Source organism: Platalea leucorodia, assembly GCF_965183815.1.
Source record: "Platalea leucorodia genome assembly, chromosome: 7".
Lineage (NCBI taxonomy): Eukaryota > Metazoa > Chordata > Aves > Pelecaniformes > Threskiornithidae > Platalea > Platalea leucorodia.
The window spans coordinates 71,063,221-71,080,229 of NC_138829.1; the positions used below are offsets into that span (position 1 = coordinate 71,063,221).

At 43.8% G+C, this 17,009-nt stretch overlaps 1 protein-coding gene across 1 annotated transcript in view; it reads right to left on the reverse strand.

The window, feature by feature from the left end:
* ABTB2 (ankyrin repeat and BTB domain containing 2) overlaps positions 1 to 17,009 on the reverse strand; it is a gene marked incomplete at its 5' end in the record, with an annotated part of 131,275 nt that overhangs the window by 43,552 nt on the left and 70,714 nt on the right. Inside the window, 2 exons of the mRNA XM_082317878.1 lie at positions 2,517 to 2,727; positions 5,437 to 5,583. Of these exons, the coding sequence (XP_082174004.1) occupies positions 2,517 to 2,727; positions 5,437 to 5,583 (358 nt within the window). The remainder of the gene's footprint in view (positions 1 to 2,516; positions 2,728 to 5,436; positions 5,584 to 17,009) is intronic.

Consider the following 17,009-nt stretch of genomic DNA (forward strand, 5'->3'; position numbering starts at 1 on the left):
CTAGTGTGGATTTTAAAATAGAATAGAGTTGCAGACTGCATTCCAAAAAAACTCCAGTGAACCATGTGAAGAGCATTGTTTGGGAGCAACTGGAGAGAGAACTGCACTCCTGATTTAACTCCTTTATTATCCTCAGTGTACAAAACAAGTAGCTGCAGTAACATCATTATTCTGAGAGTACTGAAAATAACACAACACAAAATAGAAAGCTTAATCTACATTTCTGATGGAAGCTGTTCAGCAGCTTCAGCTGTACAAGTGTGGGAACTGGTGGTACAACTTCACAGAATCTGGCCCCATGAAAACTCTTTTTTTGCACAGTGTGCAAACGTGAAATGCAAAATAAATCATCTTGCACTAGGTAGGACATTTGATTTAAGATTAGCGGGCCCAAAAACCAGAGCCACCAATGGGCTCCGAGTGGTGCAGCCATGCCTCTTCCTAATCCTGTTTTATTCAACTTCACTTAATTCCTCTTGGTTTTTCACATGTGTACATCAGTTCCCTCTGTTGCTACAGTTCTGCTCACAAATTGTTCTTTTTGAAAGGATTTTGGGGGAGGATCAGACAAACAGAAAGACCATCTTTTTTACTTTGTAAAATAGTTGAGCTCCCGCCAGACTGAGACCTCAAAGAAGTCGGTCCATTACAAGCTATAATAAAGTACAGAAAGATGGCTCAGCAGCCAAGAGAAAACGAACACAAGTGACCAGTGGAGGTAGCTACACAGACCAGCCACATGCAAAATATTATGGCAGAACAGGCAGCTTAAGAGTGACAACTTTATATTTTTCTCCGTATTTGAAATTTCCCTTAACCTAAAGTAACTTACGGTGACCGAAATTATAGAGGCTGCTTTCTGTCCGGTATGTTTTTCTGCACCCTGGCCTGAAAATTCAGAGCCTTCCAAGGAGACAGTTCAATCTACTATCATTTTCAAGAGGTCTTCTCACTCCCGACTAGCCAAGCTCTGGCCATGAAGCCATCAGCCACAGCTCCAATGCTGGTGAATTCAGCTACAAGAAGGCTTTAGGGCTGCTGAAATCAGCCAGGCAGGCTTGGGGCAGGCCAGCGCAGGTCTGCGTGAGACGGGGCTGACTTGCAACATCAGAAACGCATGGACTGAAGAGTGCAGTCTGAGAGCAATCAGTTCAGTCTCAATGAAAACTGAACAGGCTACGCAGCGTGGAGCAGAGGAGAAAGCACCATAATCCCCACACGTGCAGAAGATAGGAATGAGAGAGAGAGGGCTAACTTTTGCATGTGTTTTTAGAATGAATTTTAAGAATTAATTATTTGTACGTTACCATGATTTCATACCAACTTTAGAAGCTGGGGCTCAGTACAGTGGAGCCCCAGGTGCGAAGAAGAAACCACATTATTCACAAAGCTGCAGAGATGTTCTCCTTTCCCTGATCACCTGTCCAGCAAGCACCTTGCTTTTTTTGTTTTGTGAATGTGGCCCCACAACACCTCACTACGCTATGAAACTTCCCAACCACAGGCTGCTTTTGGGAAGGGCTGAGATAGAGCCATTGGCCTGATGTCCAGCAGGCTAAAATAAATCCAGAGAGTAAGCTAGCGTAAATACTGAAGAGAGTTAATCAGAAACCAGAATTTCCCACCTAGGCAAGATTTCTGAAATAAATACAAAATTGGATATGCATTTCAAACTGGGGAAACCTAACAAGTCCAGAGAGGCCTGGGTCTCCCTGCAGGATGCAACGGCAAGGCAGCCAGCTATCAGTCTGCCTTTGAGCTGAGGAGCAGGAGAGCAGGAGCTGCCTGACCTGTCAAGGAACTCAGCTTGTGGCCAGGGCTCTGAGGGCTCCTCGGCTCTCCGCTGCCACCAGCCCATCGGGCAGACTGCCAAGGAGCTGGGCAGGAAGGAAACCAGGGAGGTTTCTAACAGAAAAAACATCCCGCTGGAAAATTTCTGACCCGCTCTAATAATGGGCCTACTTTCAGAGTCAGTTGTGATGCTGGCAGAAGGTAGGGAGACCCACTGCATTTTCTGTTTAGTTATTGGCTTCCTATATACGTTTCTTTCTATACCAGGCACAGAGCATCAACTGAAGTAATCCTTAAGAAGGATGTTCATAAATCCCTTCAAACCTCTCCGCAGCAAACGACATTGCTTTTCCCAAGAATGATGACAATTGTTAATTGGCGCTATTCACAAGGTAACATTTTCTTTGGTAAGGTCTTTACTGCTTTGGGCAACCACATGTACTTTTGGCAGCGTCTCTAGACAAGCCTTGTTGGCAGCGTACAGTATATGCCTCGCTCGGAAAGATTGCATGAAAAAAACAGCTCACTTTCCAGTTCCAATTCCAAGGCTTCATAAACTTGGCACGGCTGACAACATAATCTGGCTTGACTGCAGGAATAACTGATGCCTGATAGGTAGCATCCCACAAAGCGGCCTGAGCTGCCCACGCACATGCAGTTACTCTACAAAAGGAGACCTTCTTAGCCTAACTCCCTGACTACTAACAGTTGACCGACCTACATACCGTTCATTGTTCAGGGTCATTCTTGGAGGGTCAAGGTTGGGGTTCTCCATGGACTCCATCTGAGGACAGCGTAGGAAGTAGTAGAGGGTGTGGAGAGCGTCAGGGGACCAGGAGATGGGTTGCTGCTGCCGGGTTTGCCGAATGGGGCTCATTCCTGGGCGGATGGTGTTCAAGCACTGCATGTGGTGCATTGCTCGTGATACCAAATCACCTGCACAAAGAGAAAGAATGCAAAAGCGTCTCTTTACTATTCATCCACAGTCCTCTTAAGTATGCTTTTTGAACAAAATAAAATCTCTTGCAGCTAAGAGAAATGTCTTTTGTGGTCACGTATTCTTTTTCCTCCACAAAGGCGTAAGCTGTCTCAAGCTGCCACTTTGCAGGCTGTTGTATGGGAAATCTAACTTTCTTTCAAATGACAAGTTTTACTTAGAAAATATAGAATGAAACTTCTCTCAGTCACCATACATTCAGAACAACAGCTTTACAGTGATTTTTCTATCCTGTTTTAATGCTGGTTTTCTCCTCTTTCCGACCACGTATACCAGTTTCTTGCCTGCCTACAAAAACTACTGATAGCTTTGTAAAACGGCCACTGCCCAACCTGGGAGCACAGCTTTCCCAAGGCAAAGCTGGTAACACCATTACAGATACTTTACTCTCATCGCCAGCATCCCCATTTTATGAGATTGTTCCCATTTCTTTCAACTGGGTTACGACACTCTACCCAGGCACTTGTGACAAATTAATGAGTTTATGTTCAATACAGAAATCCCTTCTTTTAGGGGCCTGCTTCTCTCATTCTCACCCTAGCTGAAGGTTTCTCCGGAATAACAAGACCTGACTCTGTTATTGAAAAGCCAGTCTTTATCATGCTGACTGTCACAAGCTGTGCCAGAAATTTGCCCCTGAGTCTTGCAAGAAGCTCAATCCAGGAGCTTTCTGGGCCGCTCAGTCCTCTTGGTCTTTGAACTCGAGCCACCCTGCCTCTGTGTCAGAGCACCGGTGGACTTGAGGAGGCCTGGAAGCAGGCGACCTGTATTACACAGTTTCTACTCGGAAAGGACTTTAAGAGTGCAGATTTTTAAAAAGTTCACAGAGCAATGACCCCAAGACAGCAGCCATGCAGTCACATAAAGCTGGTTTTTGTGTAATAAGCTTGCTTTGGGCACACCCTGTTTACTCTCCTTTTATTGTGGTGCATTACAAACTCTCAAGAGCTTTGCAATAAAGGCTTCAGACACTACATCTTTCAGTAGTATGACTACCGTACCAGTGAGCTGAATGATCACTATGGATTACTATACATAGCTAGGATCTATTTTTTCCTTGGGAGAATCCTCTGTTGCTTTATGTTTTCCAGCCCCCTAACGCTCTCACAGGAAACGTTACTCTATTGTGTCCTACAGTTACAATACTGGGAAAGGATGGAACTGAAATAGTCGCCCCATCGCAAAGCTGGGTCCTGAGAAAGCGCCCTGAGCGTAGCCGTGCCACATAGGAATTGGTCACGCCTCCCTCTGAAATTCTTAGGCAGTTATTTATTTGTTCATTTATATCTAACAGCAATACACTGAATTTGCCAAACAACCTCCAGCTGAACCCACGGGGTTCTGGTCTTACACAGGTTAGGGAGAAACCCCCACTGAGCTACTGTATGTCTAAACAGGACAACGTTATTACTGGTTCAGATCAATGGGAGTATTAAAAATCTCAGTCTGCAATGTAAAGCTCTGCCACTCGTTTGTTGCATAGTACATTCAGTTTAAGGACCCACTTCAGAACGGAAAAACCTTCTAACATCTCTGCCTTTCCACTTCAGTAGCTCCTGGCTCTCCAGCATCTAAACATTTTACGAGAGTGTCGTGAATCCTCTAGCGTTGGTAGTAACACAGAAGTCTGCGCAGTTACAGCAGAAATGCATCTGGAATTCAAATTTTCAAGCTCAGAATAACGTTCCTTCTCCTTTGCACACTCACTCTCTTTATTTTTCTGGCAATATGCAGCAACATTTTAAAAAAAAAAAAAAAAAAGTAGGCAACTGTATCAGGAGATCTATTCACTAGATGTAATGACCAAGTTGGCCAAAGCAGGGATGGGGGAAGAGAGAGAGGAAGCTGTATTCAATCTTAGGCCCATGCTACAAATGTTCTCTTGTGTTCCAGGATAAATAGAGGTGTGTTAAAGGAATTTGAAAACCTCAAATTAAGGCAGGTTGCAAAATAAATGGTGAAACCCACAAACTCCTTGCTGGCCCTGACATTCATTAGCATTCAGATGGTGGAGACTAAGAAAGTGATGCCAGCAGAAATGTTGCAAGGGAAAAGTAGACCGGGAAAACACAAATCATTTTTGTTTACTTTAAAGGGGCTTTGTGAGTAGTCTAGAAATGGAACATTTCATTTGGTTAGCATTAAAAAAGAAGGTTTTGAACAAGTTTTTGTTACCAAAGTGCTCTCAGACTTTTTTTTTCTCCATTTTTTGTTTTTTAAGTAACCAAAAAGCTTTTCCTTGAATATCCTGCACCCTTGACATTTCCACTGCACAAGCACTAACAAAGAGAACCCTCTTCGCCATCTGAGGGAGGTGCCGCTGCTGCGTTCCACAAACGCACACGAAAGCCTCCAGAGGCATCCAGGCAAAAGCATCCATCTTCTGTTGGCACTAACACCGCTAATTACGAGAAGGCTAGAAAAGCCACATCTTATGCATCTCCAAGGTGAATTAAATATAAAGTAGCCTACTGAAACAACCTGATTTTCATAAACAGCACCACGAGACAATTAAATCTTACACAACGTTAGCCAAATACTGCTCACGCTGTCAACAATAGCAACGCTCCCACTGACCTCAACAGCGGAGGGACTGGCTCTCCTGCTTCACTGAAAGAAACCCGTCTTCGATTACATCTGAAACTTACTCAGTTCAGAGATGCTTCCAACGCAAGTTGCCAACAGAGACTGCTCTAAAGTTCGGAGTTCCAGCTGGGCGTAAGCATCAGCCCGTCCATCGCTGCACACAGAGCCGTCGTTGTATGGGCTGAAGTAGGCAGGCAGAGACAGCACACCTGGGGACAAGAGCAAAGAACAGTCCTGGTACAAGTGAAGTTACAGGAGCAGAAAAGCAAGTCTCTCTACTGATCGGAGCGATAGGGAACTTGAACACGTTTGCACCTTTCTTGGGGGACTTGAGGTCTTCTGAACAGTTCAACCAAAATCAAACAGTGCTGTAAATACCGTTGGAATGGGTGAAACAGTGAAACTAGGCTCTAGGGATTAAGGCTGGATGTTGCTACAGCCTTTAAAAACTAGAAACAAATTGCAGTTGAGATAAAACTACATTAAAAGCTTTAGTGAAGTCTCTAATGTTGTTTATACAACAATTCGGCTGTGTACACACAGCTTGCTTTTGAACAGCTGCATGCAGATTGCTAGGTAGAAGGGCCTGATTTTCAGAGGTGTGGAAGATAACCTCAGGTCCATCTAAGGTAAATGGTAGCTGCAATCTTTGCAACCCTGAAAACAAAACCATGGGCTCTGCCAGTTCTTTGAACCTGCATGCAGTTTCAAATGTGCAGACTGTGGTTTCTACATGTGCGAACCTTTGGATATGCCAAACTACGCCCACAAGTTTGGAGGTTGACTGTATTTTCATCTCTATAAATGACCCCTCTATGAGAGAGAGAGAGAGATTAGAAAGATAATTACATGGCACACACGCGTTTACCACACACACACTCCTCCTATTTTATCTTCTCGCAGACATGAGCATTAATGCACCGTAACTGAACAGAACGACGCACTTGCAAGCAGTTTTGTGTAGTTGTTATTGGGACCCCATCCTACTTTGCACATATCCCTACAACTCGTTTACACTGCTGGCAAATTAGAGACCGTTTGGGCGAATTGGCTGGGAATGGTAGCAAAGACTGGGGATGCTACAAAAAAATTGACCTACGGTTTCACATCAAGAGGCAGGCAGTCTCTAAAGGGGCAGTCGGCCACCTCCCCCCAGTCATCTTTTTCACCCGTTATCTCTGGTCGAGCATGGCAGATCTGCAGCCACAACGCAAGTCAGTGCATCACAGAGATCCAAAAAAATATCGCCTCCCCTGCTTTCCTCCCAGAAATCCATTAGTTGACTACTTTCTCTTCAAATTAGTGAGCTGAACTTTGTTGCCCTTTGGCCACACGATTGCTCTGTGTGGCACAGAGGGAGGGGTGGGAATGCGGCCTCTCGAGCTGATGGGAGGTGGGGAGCACGGGTACGTGACTGAGGCTGGGGTGGGAGAGCGGACCTGCCTTCGCCGCTGGCACCCCGGGGTGGATCTGATGAAGCGCAGCGTGACACTGCATCCACAGTGCAGGTGGGCTCTGGAAAGCCTCCTGCAGTCCGCTCAGCCAGTGCTCCCGTATCCTTGTTGCTACCGTATTTTCAGTTGTGTTCAGTTGCTACCGTATTTTGAATTACAGATCTATCCCGCAACTCCAAGAGCACACCCTGGCCCAAATTTTCTGTGATTTCAGACGAGGACACTTACAGCCACCACTGCCTGTGCTCTCACCCTGCTGCATCCTGTATTTCTGATTTTTCACCTTTGATCCGTGCACAGCCACGCCAATCCATTTCAGCTTAGACCCCCGTTTCCTTCCTGCCCTCACCTTCTGACCCCGGGTCAGTCGTGGATGTGGAGATACCTTCCTCCCGTCACATAGGTGCTGTGTGTTCTTGTCAAACAAAACCCTGCCAGCTGAACGGCAGCGCATTGTGCAGGAGCTTTGTTTCTTTGTCTTGATGTTTTCTTTTGAAATTTTATGCTGAATTGATCTCTCCTACCCTTTTCACATCCTCTTTGCATCCTGCTTGGTGGTAAAGCCAAGGGCCGCATCAAAAACTTCCTGGATATTTTGAGGATAAGGGAATGATTTATCCCGTTGTGCTTCTTCACTGTACATCACTGTTAGTTAATGGAGAAAACTCTGCCAATGCCCTCTGTAACCTGAATAATTAGGAAGTCGAGGCTTTAAGAGCTAACAGAAGCGATGCATGCAAACTAGAAGAGCTCGCTTTAAAATACACTGTAGCCTCCTATACAGAGCCTAAGCCACTTCCTTTTCCATGTTAAAGCTATGAAAGGATGTTTGAAAGACATATGGATTGAATTTATGGCAGAGGGAGAATGAAAATAGACTGATTTGTCAAAAGTTTCAAATAGAGGCATATAATTCTACGGAGGCGAAAACAGAAACTGGCAGTTACATTACTAAGCCAGGCAGAGGAAAAAAAAAAACGGGGCACCTTTTCTCTGCCAGCCAGTTTCGGTGAGTTCTGTTTTCTGACAAGGAATTAAAAATAAAGATTTGTAGAATGGTTTAAGTTGGCTCACAAGTGAAACAACATTTTCTCAGTTTTTCAGTTAACGGTTTGCCAGGTGCTGTGGGTAAGAGGAAACAGGGATGATTTATTTACTTTTGGAAAAATTACTCATAGAAGGTAGTTGCGGACAAGATTTATGTTCTCATCTGCCTTGGTAGAGCTGAGGAATATCCTCTATGTACAAGAGAGAAATAAGGAAGTTACCGAGACCCTGGCCACGTGCCAGAGCCCGATGATGCCACTGGGGATTCTCCCTGGGATCGCAATGGGGTGTGAATCAGGCCCTCATTACATAAGATTTCGGAAAGGCTTCCCACGACGGGCAGGTCTCGATAGGTATCAGCAGGCCTGGGAATGGGAAAACGCACCTCTCGACACCGCTTTTGAGACAGAGAGCAGTGCCCGAACGGGCAGCACAGTAGAAACGGACCCCACAATTATTAGGTCTTGCGGCACGCTAATCCTGAGTTCCTCTTCGATAGGTTTCCAGTAACTGCGCAGAGTTGGAAAAGGATCATCTTTGCTCTTCAGATCACAAATTCAAGCACAAGGACATCTGCAGTCAAGCTTTGCCCACTCGTATTATAATTAGGAACAGGACTTAATCTTTAATACCAATTAAAAACACGTTGCTTGATAACATAGACAACTGCATGGTGATGACTACGTGTACCCCAAATGGTGGTACCTGCTCTCCTCCCACGCAAATCAAGAAATCTGCAGTCAAAAGGTGTTATAATGGTATAAACTGCAGGGGCAATTTCTATTTCTATCTGGCATTCACATTTCTCTATTTTTCTATTTGTGGCAACACTGGTTTTAATCATGGCTAGCTAAGTAAGCAAAACTGTAATTGAAATAAATCAATTCATGTCAAAACACCCTCTCTCTCTCTTTGAAATCACGTTAAAACTGACGATTTATTTCCTGACGTTCAAGAACGTGTTTTCCCCACAAAACAACAACGTGAAACAGCACATAATTACCGTGCAGGAACGAACCATTCAGGCATGCACACCACTGTTCTTACAATATTTTCTCTGATGTGGGCTCCGTTGTGTTTCCTGCACATCCCTGGCTGTATCCTGGCATTCTGGTCAAAATTTTTTTTTTAATTAACCAAGATTTTAAGTACTGGATCCAAGCCCAGGTGAAGTTAGTGAGAGCCTATTCATTTGAGCATGGCTTAGATCAAACCTCCAGAGCACAAGGAGCTAAGAAGCCACCTCTCTAGAATGGCATGCGGCAACACCCCGCAGCAGCCCAATTGAAAGCACGTTTGTAGCGCTGTGATTAAGGCACGGCTGGCTAACAACTTGTTTCTGATATTTCCATAGCTTTTGAAATAGCAGCTGGAAATAAAGGCATATTTATTCTACCTCAGTTAATATATGAAACCTGTTCATGGGCTCTTGCTGCCAACGATCTTAAAAGGCAGTCACGACTGGATGAAATTCCAGTTAAACAGTTCCTTAAACTCAATTTATTCTGCTTGCCTAAAGATTTTGAAATTGTTGTCTGTAATTTGATGCTTTTTAATAGCAACTGAGAATGTTTCCACAGCCTGAGCTAGGTCTAGGGAAAAGTCTATTCACACTCTTGGACAGCTTTCGGCTTTAAGAGGTGCAGCAGTCCTGCCGAGAGCTTTGGCTATAACGGGACTGTTCCCACGAGCAGGGCTGTGCAAAACTCCGCGTGGCTTCCCCGCGCTGGGCAACCGGTCCAGTCCCCAAGCAAGGCAACTTCTGTAAAGAACCCTGGGGCCATCTCTGAATGCCCCGCGCCAATTCAGAGGCTGGCATCAAGTTCTGCTCTTTTGATATCAAGATACAAGCAGATGCAGACTTTTACCTGAATTTTATTTTAAGATTGGAATGTTTAAAAACCTTATGTCAAATAGTTTTTAAAGTACCCATGCTATCTTCACACTTCATGCTGTTTGCATGTTACATTCACGAAAAAGGACTAGCCATCATTTTTACCTCGCTGTAATGATTTTCTCTGTGCTTTCTCTAGTTTAATCCAAATCCTTCGTGTTGGGAGACAACTTCCTAGTGATTAACTCATCGGCCATTTGATGACTTTTAAACACTTACACGGTGTCTGGAGGTTAAGATGGGGCCACTCACAAGTGGCAAAGGGCCAAGGAGACTTGTCTGGAAAGCACTCGAATTCTGCGGCCTGGGATTCCTCATGGAAATTGCCCAGGATACTAAAGCCCTTATTTCAGAACTGCACTGGCTGTATTCACGACAGGTCGGGCAAAGAATCAGAAATAAAATTAGGACAGAGGCATACACCGTAAACTACTGACACAGAAAAAGTGCCCCCCTCCCCCCTTTTTTTTAATAAACCTAGTAAAGTCTATGAGACAACACAATGTGTATTGATTTCCCCCTTTGGCCAGAATAAAACAGGTTCACTGGGCAAGGATTCCCTCTCTGTATCGTGTTTGCATTGCACCTAAAACAGCGGAGAGCATTACTGAACACGACCATTACACAAATTAGCACAACAGGAAAAAAGTAATTATTTGGCAAAACCGACCAGAAATGAAAGCCCTCAGAAAATTCACGATCATCTTTATACGTTAGAAATTGTTTCTAAAAGCCCTTAATACCGCAAAAAGCCGCATACGTGAAATCAGAACTGCTGTGAATACGCTACAAAAACGTATTAGGAAACCAAGTAAGAAAAAATGGTCTTGGTCTCCAGCAACAGCATACTTTTGCAGTGTTTGGCGTGTGATAAATTCCATAAGAAACGTTCTGCGAGGCGAGAACAATAGCTGATCCCAGCGAACCGAGCTGTGATCTGGAAGGCCAAAATTTTGAAGGCATGGCGATGACCTGACTACACCGAAGCGAACAGCCAAATCCCACTGATTTCAATGGACCCGGTAAAAACCTCATCCAATTGCAGCTGCAGTTCCCACATTGGAATTTGGCCGTGACATCGGGATAGCTGTCACCTTGCACAAAGTCCTGTAATTCTTCATGGCAAGGAGCATTCAAGGCTCTCCTAGGTTTTTTGTTTCCCATTCTACCAAGCAACACAATGCCATGCGGTTCCCTCTTGCCAATCAATTCAGAGTACAGAGCACCGCCTAGAATCAATGCCAGTTCCCGGAGCTCGGTTTTCTTCTTGCTGAACTACCACTGCTAGAAAAGCTCAACTCTCCTTTATTTTATGAAATGAGACAGAATCATTCTGACAGAATATAAACAACCGCTCCCCAACCACCTCAAAAAAACAGGCAACCAAAGCGTTCCTGATATAAGTCACTCAAATCTAAACACGTCAGGCTCTATAACCAACTACAGTCATGCTATAGATTGTGAGAAAGACTTGTGATCAGGAAACAATGCATATAATTGCGAACATATAAGAAAATAACGTGGCTTCTGCTATAAAGCAGGCAGGCATCTCTTTCAGTTTGTCTCTGTCAGCAGTAAGAAAAATCAAACACAGTTGCTTGTATCTGCATCCACATTAAACAGCAATTCTGTAATTGAAAACAGGAGGAAAAGCAGGAGAGGGAAGAGCTTCAAGCAGAGAGAGAAGATCTTTAAGTCTTCTGCAAGTGCTTAACTGGATCTCTCCATCGAAGAGCTGTTGTCCTAACTGGACACTTCTGGACAGATCTGTGTGATTCACACAGCCCTCACATGAGCTCCCGGGTCTTGGTCTACCTGCTCGCAGAGAAAATGTCCCCTTCAAATTAACAAACTGCAGTTTGCCTGGACTTCAGGAACGTTATCAGAGATGCGTTGTCTTACAGCATGCAGTCTGGTCCTTCATGTAGCTCAGTGTCAACAGGCATTGCTTGACTGAAGTATCAAAATAGCCCAAAGCAGAGTTTTAAAGCACTCTCAAAATCCACTGCCCCTTTTCAGGGGTGCAGGTTGCTGCAGCACCTCGTGTTCCGCAAGCAGCGGAGCTCACAGCTTCAGCAGGGCGACGCGAGCTACACCACCACCCCTCTGGATGCACTGCCACAGAAAGAGCAGGAGCCTACGGACAGTCACTACAAACACTTAAACGCCTCCTTATTCCTAGGTAACTAACCCTGTCTTCATCCCGCACTTGCAAACGTTCGGCATGCTTTGCCTCACTTTTGCTATGGAAATGGTGGAATTGGGCTGGAAGTTGGACGGGAGAAGGTAGGAAGTATCTGTAAGAACCATTCTGTTTGAATCCAGCTGTGATATACAGGATTGCAAATGACTATAAATGTAGGAGAAAGGCCTTGGTTTAGTACCGAGCCCGTATTTACTGAGTCATTAATCCCACTTCCATATCCCTTTGGGCTTCTGGACAGCCACTAACCTGGCTTGGCCCCAAGTGCTTAATTGAACGTAAGCACAAGGGAACATATCCTTGGCTTGTATTTTAATAACTGCCAAAAAACATGGCAAATTTTATCTTTAGCAGCAGCAGCAGCATACTTTGCAACATAAAAGGGATCAGTGCTTTTATGAGATGGTGACTGTCCTCATTTCCATTTCCTAGATGGAGAAACAGAGAGAAAAGGAGGAGAAGCAACTACGATGCTCATGCATCGGAACCAGCTCTTTGCAGATATCCCAGTGCCGTCAGACCTTGCCTGTATGAAAGGGGCCAACACAGAGCCATTGGTCTCACAACCTGGATCCAGAGATTTGAAATAAATGGCGTGACTGTGAGGCTTTAGCCTAGGTTTGTAGAACTATGCTACCTATTTTATATATCATAATAAAAGAACTTTGAGAAAATGATCTGTAAATATTAACTGTAAACGCTTCCTAGTACTATGACTACAACTACTTTTGAAAAAGAGCGTGTGTGCTAGCATCTCAACAAGTACATCCCTAAAACTAGGCTGATCCATTACGATTTTGCACATGTGGCTTGCCAGGCATTGGATCTTCTACCCCGAGTCTGAGGACAGGCGAAGACCCACACTAGGCTGCAATGCTGGCTTGAGAGATAAAACCACCTGCGTTTCTAGGACTCTCATTTTCAGGACCCAGTAAGGCACGTTAAAGAGAAAACCCTGTACTGGGTTAGAAATATCAATGAAAAAAACAGAGAGAAAGTTTTATGAGGCATGGTATAAACAGATGATGAACACTGTGAAAGAAATACAAACCGAGAATCCTGCGCCAAAAAATGAATGTGGTCCAACCGGCAGAAGACCTACCATTAACTAGCTGTGTAAACTCCGACCAGTTTGCTCAATCTCAGTGTCCCAGTTCACTTATCTGCAAAATGGGGATATTGCTTCATGCCTGTTAAGGGTAGTCTGACAGAAGCAGCGTTCTTGCTTCATTTCTCCTTCTCATCTTACTCCTTCACGCTACTCAACGGCTCAGCAGGGTCCCCATTTCCCATAAGTGTCAATAGCACATTTTTTTGTCCCTTAGCAACAGTCCATCTTTCATTTACATAGCCCTTTCTACCTTCCACAATCCCAAAGCTCTCTGAGAAACAGGTACTTCTGAGATGAAAGGAGACAATATTGACGATGTATAATTCCGCCTCAACGGAGCTTATGATACAAGAAGAGAAGCTGCACCTGACTGAGAGGGTTAAGAAAGGCAAAATGGATTTAAGCCTAATAGAAATTCTGATGTGGATACAATATCGGGACAGTTATTCTGACAAACGCGGCAAAAATACCATAAGAAATTATAAAAAAGAAACTATATATATATATACACACACACGAAACAACACATGAAAGCTTAAAAAAACCCCTTATTTTTAAAAGAGAGAAAGATACGACAGGTAAACAATGGCAACTCCAGAAACACCGAGTGCTTTAGCAGCATTACTGCGGGGATTAGGAAGCTTAGGGAGAAGAGGTTTATATCACTTTCTCTATTCCCTTGGAATTCTTTAGAAGTCTCCAATTTAGGTGCCGTTACAGTAAAACCAACTTCATTTGGAGTAACCAGTGGGACTGCAGCACAAGTCTAAGAAAACTGCAGGCACCAGCTAGAGCCCTCATACCCTCTACAATACCCTCTTCTAATCCATCCCTTATTGTTCACTGTCCTTCCTGAAATATGGTCTTTGAATCATGCCCAGTTCTCCAGATGTGGCCTGACTACGCTCTTTGTACACACCATAATGACTTCTCTTTACTTGCGTTCAATTCTTCTATTTATACATCTCATGATCTGTATGCTTGCCAAACACAAAGAGGATAGTAAATTTATATCCTCTGTCACTCCCAGTTCCTTTTCTTAGGGAACGTCTAGATGGGGAATCTGACCAGGACAGTACTCCAGAACAATCCCGTGCAATCCCTGCTCAGCTATTCCAGAGTAATCTTTGAAAGACCTTACTCTACGTGACCCCTGCCCGTCAACTTCTTTATACAGGTGAGCCCTCAGCCCGATAAAATCTACCCTGGTTAGACTCTCCTGACTGTAGTAAACACGCCATTAAAATAAAATTTTAGAAACTGTGGTCGCTTTATAACAAACATCAAGACTGCAATTACATCAGTGAATGACTTAAAGTATCAGAGCATCGTAAGAGCTGTTTATTCTCTGCTTATTTTAAAAAAGCCATGAGGAAATAGGAGCTCAACAGTAAGCAAAGTACAGCTCCTAGAGGACTGGTCTTTTCTACAGGACTCCAGGATTGTCTCCATCAGCTGTAAGCAACACCGGCCCTCTGATGCACAGCTGCGCAGTTTTGATTTTGTCAGGGTGAAATATGCATCTGTCACTCAATATAAGATTGAACTTTTATCTAAGTGAAACACAGCACAGTCCTGAGACCATAAAGTCTGACCTCAAGAGAGCAAGGTTTGGTGTCTCGCTAGGATGATCACATGCATACCATGCCTGCAGACGAAAATGATTCAGGTTTTGAGTCACCGGCCAGACAACACAAAACTTGGGATGGGCGTATCCTGGGGAGTTCACAAGAAAAAAGAGAGTATATTGTAGATTTGATACCTAGAGTTTAATCTCCAATATTGTTGTCAGCATAGCTACAGCAAATTGCTCACACCAGCACCGACGTGCATGAGTTGTTCATGAATCACAAGCTTTGTCATTTTTACCCCAGCACCGCCTGGAGCCCAATATTAGCTTTGGTGAGCGCAAGTTTTTGGGACAAGTATAAACACAAACCTCCTCCATACAGATAATAAAGTTTGCGTTTGACATGCACCACTAGACAGGGTTCACTGTCTAGGAGTATTTTGATAGCGCTAAAGAGCAGCAACAATTCTATCTCCGAACAAAAGCTATTCCTCTTTTTATTTTTATTTCCTTAGAAGTATTTGGCAGTTTTCTTCCCCACAATACAGCACATCAGTCTCTTACTAATCATAGCGTTTTGCAACTTTCTGCTTCCTCACATCAAAGCATCCTGGAGATCTTGTCAACAATGACCAATTGTTCAGAGACTCAGAAGTGGAGCTGAGGAATTCCTCTGATTCACCAACTGCTGAATTTTGCCCTCTATCTTTGCAACACCTTACCCTATTTCTCACATCACGTGTGTACTAGAGGACCATCTCGTACCATCCACATTCATGCTTGGCTTTCTTCCATCATGCAGGCCACTTGCTCTGACTTCCAGCACCTATTCTTCTCTCTACTTCTGCATCTGCATTCTTCTTTCTTGTCCCCCCATCGCTTGCTCATCACCATCATGCTTGTACTCTTCCCGGGATTCAGCCTTTCAAGGCTCAACACCAGTTACAAACAAGAGTAGGTACAGTACCTATTTTTGAAGGTACCCTTTAGGGGTAGCAACACTATAAGAATTTGGCAATATTTGTAAAGCTAGCAGAAAAAAAACCCAACTCCACTACAAGGCTCTGGCCTGTCTCTCACATTGCATAAGTGCCAAGCGCATTTCAAAGTCTAAGTCTCTTGGTTGTAGCCATTTATAGTTTGTATAAAAAGCATAACTTGTACACTTCCATTAGAGCCCTAAATATAACTGCCCTAAGCAAGTATTCACTGTTCAAACAGTACCTCTTTGAATTTTGTTTTCAAAAGAATGCTGTTGCCGCTATATTATTTATAGACATTTACATTAAGATCTAAATACTCGGTCAGGAAACCACTCAGATTAATGCATCCCCAGCATTGTTTTATAACTCGAAATAGCTCAGAAGAAAAAGAGGTTGCCTGTATTTTTATTCTAGAACAGCATCTTTTTTGCATAAGCATAAAAGGCAGCAATGTTTACAGTGCTCAGAGTGGATGGGCATGCTTCTTTGAAGAATCTGGAAACACATGTTTCAGTTTTTTAACATAGCATCTGTCTAGGGGATGAAAATTAGCATCTCAGTCTTGTATTTTGTTTTTTTTTTTTTTTTTTTTTTTTTTTTTTAAACAGGAAAAATACATTTTGATATCTTTATTACACCCATGCACCGTATCTGTAATGGATTCAACCATTCAGCCCAATTGATTTTGCCAGCGTGCGATCTTGTGAAAGCTTTCCTGCACGTGAGTTTCCAATTACACCATTTCATAGCACGCAATTATTTTCTTGACACTTGGAACATAATTATTTGTAGAGGTGACCTCCTTCAGGTGAGATGATGAGAAAACAGGGAAAATTGCCTTACGGCCGAAGTAAAAAGGAAAGTCTTTTTTAGAGCGAGACAGGTTCTCGTTGCTTTACAACACCGCGTGCACAGAGAGACACTGAGCATCCCCAGGAGGAGCAAGACTGCGTAGCTCAGAGCGAGGACACGTGCCAGAGCGGCTTGGGCAAGAGCGCAGCCAGCGCTCCAAATGCCAAAGCCGTTGTTCTCACAGACAATAAGCAAAAATAATGTCGTGATTTTGGGCCCCACCATTTTTCTCCAGACAGAGAACCAAAATAATTTTTTTTAAATGTTACGGAACCCTCGCTGCTAACTGCAAAATAAAGTGGCGTTTCTTGCACTTTTGCCCAAAGAGCAGCTCAGCCCCGTCCCCATCACCGCTGGCAAATTCTGCGGGACCGGAGGCGTAGGAAACAAACTCTGGAGGGCCTACCTGCTTATCCGCAACTGTGCGGCCTGTTCTTCTAAATACCTTTCCAAATCAGAAAGCCAATTATCTTTCAAGTAATCTTGAATTATACAATGCTGAAACAACTTGCCCATGGTCA